General features: G+C 43.6%; 1 protein-coding gene across 3 annotated transcripts; it reads left to right on the top strand.

The window, feature by feature from the left end:
- Window positions 1-5,548: 5,548 nt before the first annotated feature.
- Window positions 5,549-17,494, top strand: chodl (chondrolectin). Of its 3 annotated transcripts, XM_044339249.1 has the most exons (8): window positions 5,549-5,995; window positions 10,176-10,351; window positions 10,435-10,619; window positions 11,211-11,368; window positions 11,611-11,646; window positions 14,359-14,439; window positions 14,533-14,629; window positions 16,417-17,494. In XM_044339249.1, the coding sequence occupies exons 1-8, from the start codon at window positions 5,659-5,661 to the stop codon at window positions 16,496-16,498; spliced, it is 1,152 nt and encodes a 383-aa protein (XP_044195184.1). In that variant the 5' UTR covers window positions 5,549-5,658; the 3' UTR covers window positions 16,499-17,494. The 3 variants fall into 3 exon arrangements, with proteins under 3 accessions (XP_044195184.1, XP_044195182.1, XP_044195183.1); XM_044339247.1 differs by having other exon boundaries at window positions 14,359-14,629; XM_044339248.1 differs by lacking the exon at window positions 16,417-17,494 and having other exon boundaries at window positions 14,359-14,908.
- Window positions 17,495-17,500: the final 6 nt, after the last annotated feature.

Genomic DNA, 17,500 nt, shown 5'->3' with positions numbered 1-17,500 from the left:
CACTTCCCGACATGTCTGTAATAACAGCAGCACAGACAGACGTCACAGCTGCAACAACGACTGCAGGAGAAAGCGCGGCGAAGCAAAACCGAGTCACTGCACTGCTGCGATTGTAGTTTATGTCCAAGCAGCAACAACCAAACTGAAGCCAATAAAGTCCCTTAAAGTGCAAAAACCACCGACGGCCACTAGATGCTCAACTTCTCTCCAGAAACGCTGAGTCATCATTGTTTTCAACGAGTCATTCTGGTCTCAGTCTCTAAATGCAGACCCTCTAATAAGTGTGCTGGTGGTCATTTTGGGAATTATCGCTCCGTTAATAAGATGTGAAGACTTATCGTAGCGTTAACGTGGTTGACAGTGTCTCCAGAGCGTCAAAGGAAACAACCTGCACTCCTCATCTGGAAGATCCTGGTTCCAAACGACCAGAAGCTGCAACTCTGAGTTTCAAACTGGCTCCAGTGAAACGAACGTGTGACGTCACACCGCGCTACATCCATCTTTATATCGATGGCCGAAGCGCAAAACCTCCTATCTGTAGAATTTTCTGATTGGCGGTTTTCACTTTGGATGATGAGAACGAGGAAGGTTTTGCTCATATTCAGTGTGTCTGCAGGATGATGAGGATGATGAGGATGATGAGGATGATCAGGATGATGAGGATGATGAGGATGATCAGGATGATGAGGATGATGAGGATGATCAGGACGATCAGAATGATCAGGATGATCCCGCCCTCGTCGTGACAGAAAAGTCACACAACAAAACAAAAACACATCGAGTGTGTAGAGAGGCTGCAGCACGAATCACTGAACCTTCATCTCCAGGAATTCAGACCCCAGTTTACCACAATGTAGTAACTATTACATCCACGACATCTTTTTACCTGAAAACTAACTGAATTTTATTTGTAATTTAATTTTAATTATTAACTTAATTAACAAAAGCTCCTCTCTGCACTTTGCGAGGCATTAATATCTGTAACACATATTATAATAATATAGTCCAAAAACAGTGTTTTATGTGTTGGGTGTCCTTAACAAACAGCATTCTGCAAGAAAACAAGTTTTTTTTAGTTTTTTCCAAAAAGTGCATTTTTCAGATCGGAGGTTTTGCTCTTCAGCCGTCGACATACAGTCTGTGGTTGCGTCCCAGTCTAGCAGGGGTTAAAGGTCGTTCCCTCCCCGTGAAAGTAAAAACTATTTATTGCTATATTTACAAAAGTGAAAAAAACAAGAGAATCAGAAAATCACAAAATACAAAAGTGTACTGAAGACAGAACACAGCGCCGCCACCGCTGGAAACACGGTGTCATGTCTGGACCAATCAGCAGCCGGCACTCTCCAGGCCGAACCCACGGATCCTGCAGGCACAGACCACACAAACACAGGAACATGTAGCTAAACATGCTAAACAGTATACATTATATCTTCCTGTTAACGTTGAATCTGTGTTTTGGTGTCTTTTAGAAGACAGATGGAGGAAACGTCCAGAGCGGACGGACGGATCGTTGCTGCAGATGAGGGTGAAAAGGTAAAAGCTTCAGGTTTTTATGGCATTTTAATGTTTCCGTGCTGCGTTCAAGGGGCCGCACGCACGCATGAGTCCAGTCAATGCAGACTAGTGAGACGCACTGAAAGCAGCTCATGCTTCTATTGATTCCTGTTCCCTCCATCAAGAGGAATAATTAACTGCTTTTGTCACATCGCTGCACACGTTTTCCTCCCGCTCAGAAACGATCGCCAGCGTTTCCATCAACATCTGCATCCGTCACACTCCAACAAATCCTTCCAGCAGACACGAAGGTAATCAGACACACTGAGATAAAAACAGCAACGACAGGCAGCACGCTCTGTGAAGCTACATCACTGTTCTGTTTGTTTTTGTTTTCCCTGTTTTCTTATACATCAGATGTCTTTACTGTATGTGTAAAAATATAAAAAACAATAAATATATTCAAGCAAAAAAAAAAAACAACAGCTGTTCATTGTGTGTTGAAGATCCTCATCCTCAGTTTCCTCCATCAGCAGTTTGTCAAACAGAAATGAGCACAAAATGATTTCCAGGTTTGTTTCTGATGTTTCAGGATGTTTTTCCAGCAGAGACTGAAGCTGTGACTCACTGAGACAACAGCACACGACCGACAGGAGCAGCGGTTAGAGCGTCTGCCGGGGCCTGGGGGGGGGGGGGCCCGAGGACAGGGGGCCGGGGTGGGGGGGGGGGGGCAGCAGTACAATAACATTAACACACAGTTACAGCCTCAGTCCAGCTGGCAGACTGTAACCGGACAGCAGAAGAAGAAGAAGTGAGCTGACATCATCGACCTCAAACTGCTGCAGGGATTAAAGTAAACAGGAAGCTCTCTGTAAAAATACTGAGGTATCACAGGGTCAGTGAACGCCTCACTGTCTGTAAACACACTGAGGTATCACAGGGTCAGTGAACGCCTCACTGTCTGTAAACACACTGAGGTATCACAGGGTCAGTGAACGCCTCACTGTCTGTAAACACACTGAGGTATCACAGGTCAGTGAACGCCTCACTGTCTGTAAACACACCGAGGTATCACAGGGTCAGTGAACGCCTCACTGTCTGTAAACACACCGAGGTATCGCAGGGTCAGTGAACGCCTCACTGTCTGTAAACACACCGAGGTATTGCAGGGTCAGTGAACGCCGCACTGTCTGTAAACACACCGAGGTATCACAGGGTCAGTGAACGCCTCACTGTCTGTAAACACACCGAGGTATCGCAGGGTCAGTGAACGCCTCACTGTCTGTAAACACACCGAGGTATTGCAGGGTCAGTGAACGCCTCACTGTCTGTAAACACACCGAGGTACTGCAGGGTCAGTGAACGCCTCACTGTCTGTAAACACACTGAGGTATCACAGGGTCAGTGAACGCCTCACTGTCTGTAAACACACCGAGGTATCACAGGGTCAGTGAACGCCTCACTGTCTGTAAACACACCGAGGTATCACAGGGTCAGTGAACGCCTCACTGTCTGTAAACACACCGAGGTACTGCAGGGTCAGTGAACGCCTCACTGTCTGTAAACACACTGAGGTATCACAGGGTCAGTGAACGCCTCACTGTCTGTAAACACACTGAGGTATCACAGGGTCAGTGAACGCCTCACTGTCTGTAAACACACTGAGGTATCACAGGGTCAGTGAACGCCTCACTGTCTGTAAACACACCGAGGTATTGCAGGGTCAGTGAACGCCCCACTGTCTGTAAACACACTGAGGTATTGCAGGGTCAGTGAACGCCCCACTGTCTGTAAACACACTGAGGTATTGCAGGGTCAGTGAACGCCTCACTGTCTGTAAACACACTGAGGTATTGCAGGGTCAGTGAATGCCTCGCCGTCTGTAACCATACCATACCGGGGGGTTCAGTGACACTGAAGAACGGATGTCTGAACAGGAAACTGTGGTGTTTTTTCATTAAGTGTCATCGGTGTGCTTAAAGACAATAGTAAGCTATGCAGATTGATTTTATAAGTTTTATAAGCAATAAGTGCGAGTGTGTTAGAATCTTATTGATGATGTATCTGTAATCTCATGAATCACATTTAATCACGATATACGTATAGAAGCACGGTAAAAGAGAAATCTGAGTGTGTTTGTACTACATGTCACTTTGCTTGAGTCTGGAGAAGATCAAGAAATAAGGGTGTAAAATGACTAGAATAACTAAAAACATAAAGGCCAGAAGACAACTTGGCAATAATGTAAAATGATCCCCAATACTTATATAAAAACATAACCAGGTAGAACTGAATATGTCAGTACATATCCACGACAGCTCAAAACCTGTCTTGAAGAGTTTTGACCAACAACGAGTGACGAAGATAAAATATAACGGTGTAATTGGCCAAAAAATGAGGATGATGGAGGATAGGTGCCGACCCAGGAAGGAAAAAACCTTCAGACAACACTTTGCTGACTCCTGATTTTTTATCATCACAAAGCAGTTTTTAATCTCGTGTTTCCTTCAACTGTCATCCATCGATCTGACACCACAAAACCATCGTTATGGAAACCATAAATCAGGGAATGTGTTTCCGTGGAGACAGGACGAGAGCTTAATCTGAGAGGACTGAAAAACATCCGCAGAGTTCAGGGTCAAAGGTCAGCAGGAGGAGACCGGCTGACTGTCACCATGGCAACCAGCCAGCCCTGACCTCTGACCTGCTGTGATGATGATGCTGATGCTGCGTAATCGTCCGATATCAACACAAACTTCACAGTCACATTTGGTTTGTATGAAGCGGTTTATGTTTCTGTCTGTGATAACGAGACGAGATTAAATTCAACTTTAGTGCTGAAACAACTAAAAGCATAAAAATAATTTGTACCACATCGCACCTCTCTGTAAGACGTCTGAACAGAAGGCGTTCAGTGACCACAGCCTGGTCACTGAACCAAACTCTGCAAATGTGTCACAGTTTGATCCTGAGTCGTTGCTGTTGTGTCGACTGTGTGAAGAGTTTTGAACATGTGGACTCAGTATTGATCCCTGCAGGTAACCAATCAGAAACAACCCGCTTATGAAACACATTTTGAATCATGTCAGCTGACTGACGGTGCGTCAGGTGCGGAGACGGTGAGTTTGTGGAACAGAAGAGGCTCGAGGACGAAGCCTTGAGGAACTCCACATGTCATTAAAGTCATGTTTGATACCTGAATATTCATTCATTCAACACTCCACTAGACACGTTCAGATCATTGTTTGGTATAAATCTGATCTTCTCTCATTGATAAGAAGATGTTTTATTTATAAAGTATATCATACTATTGATACTTCTAGTATTAGTAATACGCTGTTTTATCAAAGACACTGTGAGCCGGCAGCAAAGACAAAGACTGTTTTAATATGACCAGACTGATGATGATGATGAGGATTGTGTTAGTGTGTGTGTGTGTGTGTGTGTGTGTGTGTGTGTGTGTGTGTGTGTGTGTGTGTGCATGTGTCAGCTGTTTGGTTTCTGCAAGCTGATGGTTCTTCTGGCCAAAGGCGATGAAAAACCTTGACCTCATTTACTCTGTGTGTGTATGTGTGTGTGTGTGTGTGTGTGTGTGTGTGTGTGTGTGCTGTTAGCCTAGCTTAGCACAAAGACTGGAAGCAGGGGGAAACTGTTAGCCCAGACAAACAGAAAGCTCCTGTTTTTATCGTCTGATGTTCAGATGTTAAACTTCAGACAGTGTTTTGGTGTTTTGTGCAGCAGGTCAGTCAGCAGTGACGTGTTTTATATATTTTGGTATATTTGTAATATTCATATTTTTCCAAACACACACATACGTTTCTTGCATTTCACCGTCACCAAACCTCAGTTCGGTTCTTTAATAATTTGACTGTTTCGCTTCTTGTTTAGTAAATTTCACTTTGAGAAAGTGAAGCGACGGAGCTGCGATCAAATGTTCAGTCGGAAGTCTCCTGCAGCCTTCATCACACCTTCAGAGGGATCAATAAAGACTAAAAGAGATGAACTGATCGTCATAGCTGCAGCAGATATCAGAGGAACGTGTGAGTGATTCAGTTATTGATCAGCTGCTCTGCTGGGAACCAACCAGCTGCTGTCAGTGTAAGTGAATTAAAGTGTGTGTGTGTGTGTGTGTGTGTGTGTGTGTGTGTGGCCCCCCAGGGCTTAATGAAAGAGGAGGTTACATCTGGGGCTGTGTGTCGGGGGGTGGATCACAGAGGAGGAGGAGGAGAGAGCGAGAGAGAGTTCATCTGCAGACAGAAGCATCAGAGAGGAAAGGAGGTGAACGAGGAGGAAACATGGAGACGAGGAGCAGGACTTCACGCTGAAGAAAACACTTCTTCTCCTCTTTCTCTAAAAATAAAAACTTCAAGAATTTATTTTTTTTTTTGTGTTGCTGAAAAACCTCCCAAAACGATGACATGTCATCCAGTGACGCTGTGGATTCTGGGCGTTGTCATGGTGATGATGGTCGCCGGGGGAAACGGGGCCCGGGTGGTGAGCGGTGAGTTAAGAGATTAAAGTAAAAAATATATAGAAAGTCATTAAACCTTACCAACACCTGAGTATTTAATCTGTCAGTGTTTAATTACTGTTGCTGTGTTGAACCTGGAGTTAATTAAAGAATAATTAATATATTAAGCAGTTTTAATTGGTTTGTGCACAGTTTAAGGGGGTTTTACAATCCCTGCATTTGCACCTTAATTTAAGGGTTCAGGTCATTTTTAAGGCAAAATTAATCTGTGGTTCTGTTACTTGGTTAAATTTACAGGATTGACGTCAAACTTATGGATTATTAATGAATAATTAATGGACTGATATATTTAATATTTCTGCCAAATAACATTAAACTCATAACGTGTAATTTCCTCCTAGAAGGTGAATGTTTATGGAAGGTTTTCAGTACAAATAATCCTTTAAAATCTCTTAATATATTATAATCAACCCATGAAATTCTCCTTAATCTGTGCAAAAACCCAATTAAAATCTCTTTAATTTAATCACAATCCATTAATTTGTCCCAAATCTGCCTCATTAAAAATGATTGACGATTGATGTGCAGCTGAAAACATTCATGCATTTGTCAAATATCTCAAATGAATGAGGAACGTGAGGGAAAGTCATGTCCTCCTTAAATATATCTGTTAATTAGAGTTTTTGAAATTCAGGTGTTTTGTTCTTTAAATTAAAGGACCAATGAGAAGCTTTCTGGCTCTCAAACACCTGACAGGGATCAGTGTTTGTTGTGTTTTTAGAGGTAAAGAGATTAGAAACTATACATCAGATATTCTTTGCTTTTCGTCATCAGTGATTTGACTTTAATATCTTGTCTTCTTTTATCACAGTATACTACATAATAACGTCCAAACCATTTGTTGCCTTTTTGCTAAAACATCAGATTTGCAGCCGGCGCTGGCAGCTCCGCTCGAGCCGATGAAGCAGATCTGAACTGGAGGCAGCGAGAGGCTGATAGCAGACAGATATATATGGAGCTCTTTAGTGGCTTTAACAGTAAAGTGATGATGGTGCAGAAGAGAATCCAGCTAATCACTTAAAGTAGCTGTGTGTGTGTGTGTGTGTGTGTGTGTGTGTGTGTGTGTGTGATGCTGTTTTAACCAGACTGTGTATTAATCACTGCAGCTATTCACTGGGGATCTTTAAACACACACACACACACACACACACACACACACACACACACACACACACACACACTCTCTGTCAGTGTTTTCAGCTGTATTGTATCTGTATGTTCACCTTTTGATTGTTTCTGATACTGAGCTTCTTCCTAGAGTTTAATTTATTTATGAGTTAAATATCGTTACATACAGTTGATGTAGTTGAAGCTAATTTGCAGCCTGCGTTCCTGTTTAGGCTTTTAAATTTAGATTAAAACAGTCAATAATGTCACTTTGACTCATTTCCCTTTTTTTTTTAGTTGTGTCAAAACAAACTGTAACAGAAATAATGAAAGCTGATGAACTGGAGGGCAGAGCGATGCAGCATGACTCGTTTCCAGCAGTGGAAGTATTATGAGCTTGATGTAGTTAAAGTATTGCAGTAAAAGTACATAAGTATTATGAGCTTGATGTAGTTAAAGTATTGCAGTAAAAGTACATAAGTATTATGAGCTTGATGTAGTTAAAGTATTGCAGTAAAAGTACATAAGTATTATGAGCTTGATGTAGTTAAAGTATTGCAGTAAAAGTACATAAGTATTATGAGCTTGATGTAGTTAAAGTATTGCAGTAAAAGTACATAAGTATTATGAGCTTGATGTAGTTAAAGTATTGCAGTAAAAGTAGTGGTTTGGTCCCTCTGACTGATATATTATTATATATGACATCATTAGATTATTAATAGTGAAGCATCAGTGTTAGAGCAGCATGTTACTGTTGTAGCTGCTGGAGGTGGAGCTAGTTTACACTACTTTATATACAGTTAGCTAGTTTAGTCCAGTGGTTCCCAACCTAGGGGTCGGGCCCCTCCAAAGGGTCAGCAGATAAATCTGAGGGGTGGTGAGATGATTAATGGGAGAGGAAAGAAGAAAAAACAAAGTTCTGATACACAAATCTGTTTTCAGTTTTTGGACTTTTTCTCTAATCTTTGATTTTTGCTAAAATATTGGATCATTTGAACATTTATTGAAATGAAAGCATGTGAGAAGTTTAGAGGGAAAAATCACTATTTGGTGGAGCTGTTAACAACTCATAGACATGTGAAATGTGACCCCGACTACACACTGCTTTTTGTAAGACGTCAAAAGACAAAAAGGTTGGAAACCACTGGTTTCATCTTTAACAATGTGTTGTATTTTAAAAGCTTGTTATATTATCCATTGTGTCAAATCTTCATCTGAAAAGTAACTAAAGCTGTCAAATAAATGTAGTGGAGTAGAAAGTACAATATTTCCCTCTGAAATGTAGAAAGTAGCATCACATGGAAATACTCAAGTAAAGTACAAATACCTCAAAACTGTACTTAAGTACTTGAGTAAATGTACTCACTTACTTTTCACCGCTGCTCGTTTCTGTTTGCTGCTTTGACCCTCTTGGCTCCAGTGATGAACACCAGCTAAGTCAGCTAATTTGCTTTTAGGCTGTGTTCAAGCTGCCCTGTGTTAAAACAGTACAAAGGGCTGCGTTGTTTAGGGTACCGGTGAGGCAATGAAATACAATTCAGGAAGTCCAGCTGGAGCTACAGATGAATCCATCAAATGCCAAAACAGCAGCAGTTTGTAATACTCACAGACAGGATTTTTGATGACACTTCTTCTTCAGGGAGAAACTAAGAAGGGAGAAGAGAAGAAATTCAATTCAGATGTTATTAAGGACACAACTCATGGGGGGTCCACAGCACAAGAGAGAGTGAAGCTTATAATAAGCTGCAGATGAGAATTATGGTTCAAGAAAGAGGGAAGCATCCTAGTTAGTGTTCAAGCAAGAAGGAAGCATCCTAGTTAGGGTTCAAGCAAGAAGGAAGCATCCTAGTTAGTGTTCAAACAAGAAGGAAGCATCCTAGTTAGGGTTCAAGCAAGAAGGAAGCATCCTAGTTAGTGTTCAAGCAAGAGGGAAGCATCCTAGTTAGTGTTCAAGCAAGAAGGAAGCATCCTAGTTAGTGTTCAAGCAAGAGGGAAGCATCCTAGTTAGGGTTCAAGCAAGAAGGAAGCATCCTAGTTAGGGTTCAAGCAAGAAGGAAGCATCCTAGTTAGTGTTCAAGCAAGAGGGAAGCATCCTAGTTAGTGTTCAAGCAAGAAGGAAGCATCCTAGTTAGGGTTCAAGCAAGAAGGAAGCATCCTAGTTAGTGTTCAAGCAAGAAGGAAGCATCCTAGTTAGTGTTCAAGCAAGAAGGAAGCATCCTAGTTAGTGTTCAAGCAAGAAGGAAGCATCCTAGTTAGGGTTCAAGCAAGAAGGAAGCATCCTAGTTAGTGTTCAAACAAGAAGGAAGCATCCTAGTTAGGATTCAAGCAAGAAGGAAGCATCCTAGTTAGTGTTCAAGCAAGAGGGAAGCATCCTAGTTAGTGTTCAAGCAAGAAGGAAGCATCCTAGTTAGTGTTCAAGCAAGAGGGAAGCATCCTAGTTAGTGTTCAAACAAGAAGGAAGCATCCTAGTTAGAGTTCAAGCAAGAAGGAAGCATCCTAGTTAGTGTTCAAGCAAGAAGGAAGCATCCTAGTTAGGGTTCAAGCAAGAAGGAAGCATCCTAGTTAGTGTTCAAGCAAGAAGGAAGCATCCTAGTTTAGGGTTCAAGCAAGAAGGAAGCATCCTAGTTAGTGTTCAAGCAAGAAGGAAGCATCCTAGTTAGGGTTCAAGCAAGAAGGAAGCATCCTAGTTTAGGGTTCAAGCAAGAAGGAAGCATCCTAGTTTAGGGTTCAAGCAAGAAGGAAGCATCCTAGTTAGTGTTCAAGCAAGAAGGAAGCATCCTAGTTAGTGTTCAAGCAAGAAGGAAGCATCCTAGTTAGGGTTCAAGCAAGAAGGAAGCATCCTAGTTAGGGTTCAAGCAAGAAGGAAGCATTGTCTCACCGGTGCCTCAAACAACCCTTCCCCCCCCCCACAATGCTGCACTGCTGGTTTTGGTCTGAGCTTCAGGGATCAAGCTAGAAGGACGGTTCCTAGTTAAGGTGTAAGGAAACAGATGACCCGTCAATCATCACTGTGGGAGGGACTATGACTCTTCTTCTTTCTCAGGTCAGACGGTGTGTTCGGGTGGTCCGCAGCGTCCCTGCTATAAAATCGCATATTTCCACGACATGTCAAGCCGTGTTGCGTTCAAGGAGGCGCGTCAGGTCTGCGAGATGGACGGAGGGTCACTGCTCAGCATTGAAAGCCCGGCTGAGCAGAGAGACATCGAAAATCTGCTGCAGGTGAGACAGACGACTAGTCATCCTCATCCTTCATCTCCTTCTCTTCCAATTCTCATCGTTCTCCTCTTCCTCCTTGTCTCCAGGAGCTGCGTTCAGGAGCAGTGGGCGGGGCAGGAGGAGGCACAGGAGGAGGGATAGCAGACGGTGATTTCTGGATCGGTCTGACTCGGGTGGACGGAGTCGATCAGAATCATCCTGAACTCAGCAACACCCTCACTTCCTGTCCACAGCTGTATCACTGGACTGACGGCAGCCCGGCATCCTTCAGGTGACCCTGATCTACATCTTTAAATCTGTCTTATTGATTTGTTGACGTAGTTTGGGGACAGTTTGAAGACACATAAAGAACTGACTGTTTGCTTAACGCCACCCCTGAACAGTTATTGTCCAGTAATATATAATCTAGTGATTAACGCTTTGTGTTGTTGGATTTCTCCACATGTTGAAGTGGTGTACTGTTTTCAGTCTTTCCAAAACGTGTAAGGAATGGATTAAACTCTGTTTGTCTGCTGTAATGTGATTCTCTAAAGCTAGCATGTCTGGCGCACTAGCTCACTACCTGCAGTAGTATCCCAGTGTTCCTTCCTAGGCTAAGTTCCAGGTTACGTTAGAAAAAGATTTGTTCAGGACAGGATCATTCACTGTAGGAAGATGGTACCAGATGATGCTACATCAGAGTTTAGGCTAACGTTAGCGGCACTGTCCTGCTCTTTACCTGAGATACATTACCTCATGTTAACAGGCTTGTGCTTGAAATCAAAAACAGTCTGGCTGTCTGTTTGAGACCATACAAAATATAGAAAACCACGAGAATGATCCTTTAATGATAATGATGATGCTGATGATGATGATGATGTAGGAACTGGTATTTTGATGAGCCGTCATGTGGAGGAGAGGCCTGCGTCGTGATGTACCATCAGCCGACTGCACTTCCTGGTCTGGGCGGGGCTTATCTCTACCAATGGAATGACGACAGCTGCAACATGAAACACAACTTCATCTGCAAATATGAACCAGGTACCATCAGCCAATCAGCTTCACTCACTGCCAAACAAACGAGGTACCATCAGCCAATCAGCTTCACTCACTGCCAAACAAACGAGGTACCATCAGCCAATCAGCTTCACTCACTGCCAAACAAACGAGGTACCATCAGCCAATCAGCTTCACTCACTGCCAAACAAACGAGGTACCATCAGCCAATCAGCTTCACTCACTGCTAAATTAAGGTCTGCTGATTTTTTCTTTCTTTCTTTCAGAGAGCAAATCAGTGACAGAAGAGGGCAATACACCAGGTGAGCAGGAACATCCTTGTAAGGTCATAACTTCCACACAATCCAAATTGATCCCACGATGCTCATAGAGTATATTATGAATATACCGTGTGTATATATATATATACATACACATAAATAATACACTGCTCAAAAAAATTAAGCGAACACTTAAATCACAGATCAGATTTTGATGAACGAATTATTCAAGTTGAAAATCTTTACTGATGTACATTGTTTAATTTGGTGAAATCACAGCTGATCCAACTTGTGTGAACTTTATCACGGCAGCTCATAATGTGAGTCAGTAGTGTGTTTGGCCCCCGTGTGCCTGTATGCACTCCTGATAACGTCTGGGCATGCTCCTGATGAGTCGGCGGATGGTGTCATGGGGGATCTCTTCCCAGACCTGGATCAGGGCATCAGTGAGCTCCTGGACGGTCTGCGGCGGTACTTGGCGGCATCGGATGCGCCGATACATAACGTCCCATAGGTGTTCAGTTAGATTTAGGTCAGGGTAATGAGAGGGCCAGTCAATGGCATCGATGCCTTCATCATCCAGGAACTGCCTACACACTCATTATCCTGCACCAGGAGGAACCAGGGCCCACTCCACCAGCATAAGGTCTGACAGTTGCTCTGAGGGTTTCATCCCGGTACCTAACGGCAGTCAGGGTACCGATGGCTATGACATGGAGGTCTGTCCTCCCCAGAACATCACTGACCCACCACCAAACTGGTCATGCTGGATGATGTTACAGGCAGCATAACGTTCACCACGGCGTCTCCAGACTCTTTCACGCCTGTCACGTGCTCAGTGCGAACCTGCTCTCATCTGTGGAGAGAACGGGGCGCCAGTGGTGGACCTGCCAATCCGGGTGAATGCCATCAAGCTGCACAGTGCTGGGCTGTGAGCACAGGTCCCACTAGAGGACATCGGGCCCTCATGGAGTCTGTTTCTGACAGTTTGGTCAGAAACATGCACACCAGTAGCCTGCTGGAGGTCGTTCTGTAGGACTCTAGCAGTGCTCCTCCTGTTCCTCCTCACACAAAGGAGCAGATACCAGTCCTGCTGCTGGCTTGATGTCTACGGGTCTGTCCAGCTCTCCCCGTGTAGCAGCTGGTCTCCTGGTATCTCCTCCGTGCTCTTGAGACTGTGCTGAGAGACACAGCAAACCTTCTTGTGACCGCACGTATGGATGTGACATCCTGGAGGAGCTGGACTACCTGTGCAACCTGACTGGGCTGCAGGTACCATCTGATGCTACCAGTAGTGACAAAGACACTATCAGAACACAAAACTAGAGAAGAATCAGTCAGGAAGGATCAGGAGAGAGCACCACATGCAGATCCATTCCCTTTTTGGGGGTTGTCTTGCTTTTGCCTCTCCATTGCATCTGCTGTCACTTTCATTTGCACTAAAGCAGGTGAAACTGATTCACAATCACTTGTGCTTCCTAAATAGACTGATTGATAGTTTAACTGACTCGGTGTTAAACTGTGATAATTAAGTGTTCCCTTAATTGTTTTGAGCAGTGTATAATGAATCATAATGAATCATAACGAATAGTTATTCCCTCAAAGAAATATATTTTCTCTCTTTCAGACAGATTGATGTTTACAGCGTCCAGGTGTAAACGAGTAACGTTTAAAATAAACAAGAACAAAATTAAAAATGAACAAATCGTCAGTTTAACATTTTGAGATCACTTTTACTTCCGATACTTTGCTGATAACACTTATATTTCTGATATTTCTTCAAGAGTTTGCTGATGAACCTTCAAGAGAATTTTTTAAATTTACAATTTTCAACAATGTTTTTTCACTGTTATAAATGATCTGCAGGACTTCACGTGTTTCACTGATACAAGGCTCAGACTGAAATATCTCAACAACCAGTGGAGCTATTGATGGATTTAAGATGAAACTTTGTAGGAACATTGATGTTCCAGGGAGGATGAATCCTCTGCAGAGACAGACTGTGAGGATGAGGAGGTGAAGATATATAACGGGAAGGTAGTTGTTGTAGTTTGGCTGCAGCTTCGACAAACAGCTCATGGAGGTCAGTTATAAGGTGCTTTAAAACCCGTAGTGTCTTAATTTTTGTCCTTCTTGGTCAAATCTGAACATACAGACATGAAACATATTTTTATTTTCAGCTCCAGTGTGACTTTAACGTCCCGAGGATCATTTATCTCCAATAAACCTATGACAGTGATCAGTGATCGTCGTCTGCACATCATGTGACAGACAGGAGCTGCTGAGTCACATGACTTTAATGGAGACTATTTGACTAAAATGTAAAGTTCAGGTTCAAATATTCTTTATTGTCATTCAAGACTATAAAAGAGTACAAAGCAGAACAAAACAAAGCCTTTCTCACAGCTCAGACTGCAACAGAGAAAATAAATAAATAGATCAATAAATAAAGTATAAGCAGCGATAAATAAACACGACATAAAGTGCAGAAATAATAGCAGCCGCATCAAAGATTTAATTACTGCAGCCAACAGAAGCCTGTGTGTTTGTATGCGAGTCACTGATCATGTAGCAGATAAACAAATTAAAGATAAAAACAGGGCTCAAATTGCAGCCTGACTACAGAGCTGGGGGGCTGTGTGTGTGTGTGTGTGTGTGTGTGTGTGTGTGTGTGTCAGCACTTTAACGTCATGCTGTGTAGCGCCAGCATGACGTTAAAGTGTGTTTGTTGTGTGTTTGTTGTGTGTTGTGCAGAGGCCACAGCAGGCGGCGGAGTCAAACAGTCTGCAGGCAGTGAGGAGGTTCCTCCTCAGGTCACCATGGCTGGAGCTTCAGGTACAGAAACACATCCCGTGACCTCTGACCTCGGTCTCAACCCGCAGCCGGCGTCCTGTTTGTCAGCGTCAGTGTCTGTCTGTCTCTCTGCAGGCATGCTGCTGGTGTACGTGATCATTCCCACAATCCCCCTGCTGCTGCTCATCCTGGTGGCTTCTGGGACGTGTTGTTTTCAGATGTTCAGTAGAAGGTGAGACTGAAGGATCCCAGCAGCCTCGTTTCCTGCCGCCGCGGTTATTACTGCTGATGATGCAGGGTTTTATTGTGTGTGTGTGTGTGTGTGTGTGTGTGTGTGTGTGTGTGCTTACTCAGTGATTATGACGGGTCAAACACTCACATGTCTTGTTAACAAGAGCTGATTTACAGCAGCTCCTGGCTCACTGCCTCAGAGTGTGTCTATGTGTGTGTGAGTGTGTCTATGTGTGTGTGTCTGTGCGTGTGTCAGTGCGTGTGTGTGTGTCTATGTGTGTGTGTGAGTGTGTGTATGTGAGTGTGTGTCTATGTGTGAGTGTGTCTGTGCGTGTGTGTTTGTGTCTGTGAGTGTATGTGTCTATGTGAGTGAGTGTGTGTCTGTGCGTGTCTCTGTGTGTGTGTCTATGTGAGTGTGTGTGTGTGTATGTGAGTGTGTGTGAGTCTATGTGTGTGTGTCTATGTGAGTGTGTGTGTGAGTATGTGAGTGTGTGTCTATGTGAGTGTGTGTGTGTTTGTGTGTGTGTCTATGTGTGTGTGTCTATGTGAGTGTGTGTGTGTGTGAGTGTGAGTGTGTGTCTATGTGTGTGTCTATGTGAGTGTGTGTGTGTGTGAGTGTGTGTGTGTGTGTGAGTGTGTGTGTCTATGTGTGTGTGAGTGTGTGTGTGTGAGTGTGTGTGTATGTGTCTATGTGTGTGTGAGTGTGTGAGTGTGTGTGTGTGTGTGTGAGTGTGTGTCTATGTGTGTGTGTCTATGTGTGTGTGTGTGTGTCTGTGTGTGTGAGTGAGTGTGTGTGTGTGCGTGTGTGTGTGAGTGTGTGTCTATGTGTGTGTGTCTATGTGTGTGTGTCTGAGTGTGTGTGTGTGTGTGTGAGTGTGTGTCTATGTGTGTGTGTGTGTGTCTGTGTGTGTGTATGTGTGTGTGTGTATGTGTGTATGTGAGTGTGAGTGTGTGTGTATGTGTGTGTCAGTGCGTGTGTGTCTATGTGTGAGTGTGTGAGTGTGTGTGTGAGTGAGTGTGTGTCTATGTGTGTGTGTGTATGTGTGTATGTGAGTGTGAGTGTGTGTGTGTGTGTGTGTGTGAGTCGATACCTGGCATCAGTTCAGGTGTTTCTACCAGCAGATAATCTGCTGATTCTGGTGTTTTTACTGAACCAGCTGACTGTTTATATTCAGCTGCAGTGTGATGAAGATGATGATGATGATGATGATCAGTGTTGGAACGATCTTTTACAGAAAACATCATTTATGGATTAAAACGTTGTGCTATTAGAAAACTCTGTTGGCTCCTGAAGAAATAAAAAAAAAACCCAGAAAGCAATGCAGTAAATGTCAGACGGAGGCGTTCGGAGGAGGAGTAAACGACTCGTTTCACACTCTGAAAGTCTCGAAGAGACGCGAGACTGAATCGTTTTATCACCGTTCGAGTTAGCCGGAGAGCTAAGCTGGAAGTCTCTACTGAGCATGCTCAGCATATTCTCAGCTGTATCAGCTTCTCTTTATACATCCACAGTGATGCTACAATCACTTCCTGTTTACATAGCTGGTTCCTTCTTATTGGACGGCACTACAGGTGTTTCCTAGCAACCAATTGACACATTAGTAAAGTGTTTACAGGGTAACATCTCTGCTGCATCCTGATGTCGTGTGAGACTCTCAGCTGTGTGTCAACGTCACGGTGACGAGTGTTTCTTAGTGTTACTGGGAAACAAATGAGTCTTGTATGGGTGTAATTTCTAGACGACAGGGATGTACCGCCCACCACTGATGATGTCATCACCTCCCGCAGTGACCCCCGCAGCAAGACCGCCGCCGGCCAATCAAACCTGTGGATCTCCAGGGCGCCCAAAGCCGACAGCATGGAGGTCTGAATGCTTCCCGTGACGTCACAGTGACATCACAGCAGCGCCAGCATGTTGCCAGCGGAAGGATGACATCACCTCACCGCTCAGCCAATCATCATCGTTCAGGAGCGGTGCAGAACAACGAGTTTTGTTTATTAATGAGCCTGTTTACACTCGCTGCTCATTTACTGCACATTCATTACTGATTACTGTGTATTTATACTCACATACTACATACTGTAGTACATGTACCGTACAGGTAGTACATACTGTAGTACATGTACCGTACATGTAGTACATACTGTAGTACATGTACCGTACAGGTAGTACATACTGTAGTACATGTACCGTACATGTAGTACATACTGTAGTACATGTACCGTACAGGTAGTACATACTGTAGTACATGTTCTTTCCTTTGTCCGTCTCTACTTTCTTCAGGGGATCAAACATGTGAGCCCCCCCCTCCCCCCTCCCTCCCTCCCTCCCTCCTCCCCCGATGTTTAATTGGACTGAGCGTCTGGAGTTAATGAAGCTGCAGTGATTAGCGGGGGGGAGGTGGGGGGGGGGTCCACAGGGGTGCGTTTGGGGATTTAATAGATTTGTTCGTTTAGAAGGAAAGACGACGTCTCAGAAAAACTAATTTGACTTCAAAGGAGTAAAAACCTCGAGAGCTTCGACTCGGATTTGTTTTGAACGTTATTCGATTGATTTTAATGGATTTTTCTTCCTCTAATCAATCAATCAATCAATCAACTGCTCCCTTAAACACCAATTAATTAACCGTTATTAATGAGAAAGAAGTTTCCTCTTCCTGTCAGCAGCGCTCAGTTTATGATGGTGAATACTGCAGTTATTGATCAGCTCTGTGATCAATATGATTGATCAGTGGCACCGCCTGTGTTGAAGTGTGTGTGTATACGTGTGTGTGTGTTTTGTATGTTGTGATTCTTCAGCATGTTTCTATTAATCATCAATAAAACTGATTCAACCAATCAGCTGCCTCGATTTCTGTCTGAACCGAAAAAA

Source organism: Thunnus albacares, chromosome 21, assembly GCF_914725855.1.
Source record: "Thunnus albacares chromosome 21, fThuAlb1.1, whole genome shotgun sequence".
Taxonomy (NCBI): Eukaryota; Metazoa; Chordata; class Actinopteri; order Scombriformes; family Scombridae; genus Thunnus; species Thunnus albacares.
This window is presented reverse-complemented; position numbering and strand designations above follow the sequence as displayed.

Bases quoted from the DNA above. Each gene is read 5' to 3' on its own strand.
- chodl (XM_044339247.1), top strand. From the start codon at position 5,659: ATGAAAGAGGAGGTTACATCTGGGGCTGTGTGTCGGGGGGTGGATCAC. The intron at 11,647-14,358 runs GTGAGCAGGAAC...TGTGTTGTGCAG, and splicing joins AGAAGAGGGCAATACACCAG to AGGCCACAGCAGGCGGCGGA. The intron at 14,630-16,416 runs GTGAGACTGAAG...CACCTCCCGCAG, and splicing joins TTTCAGATGTTCAGTAGAAG to TGACCCCCGCAGCAAGACCG.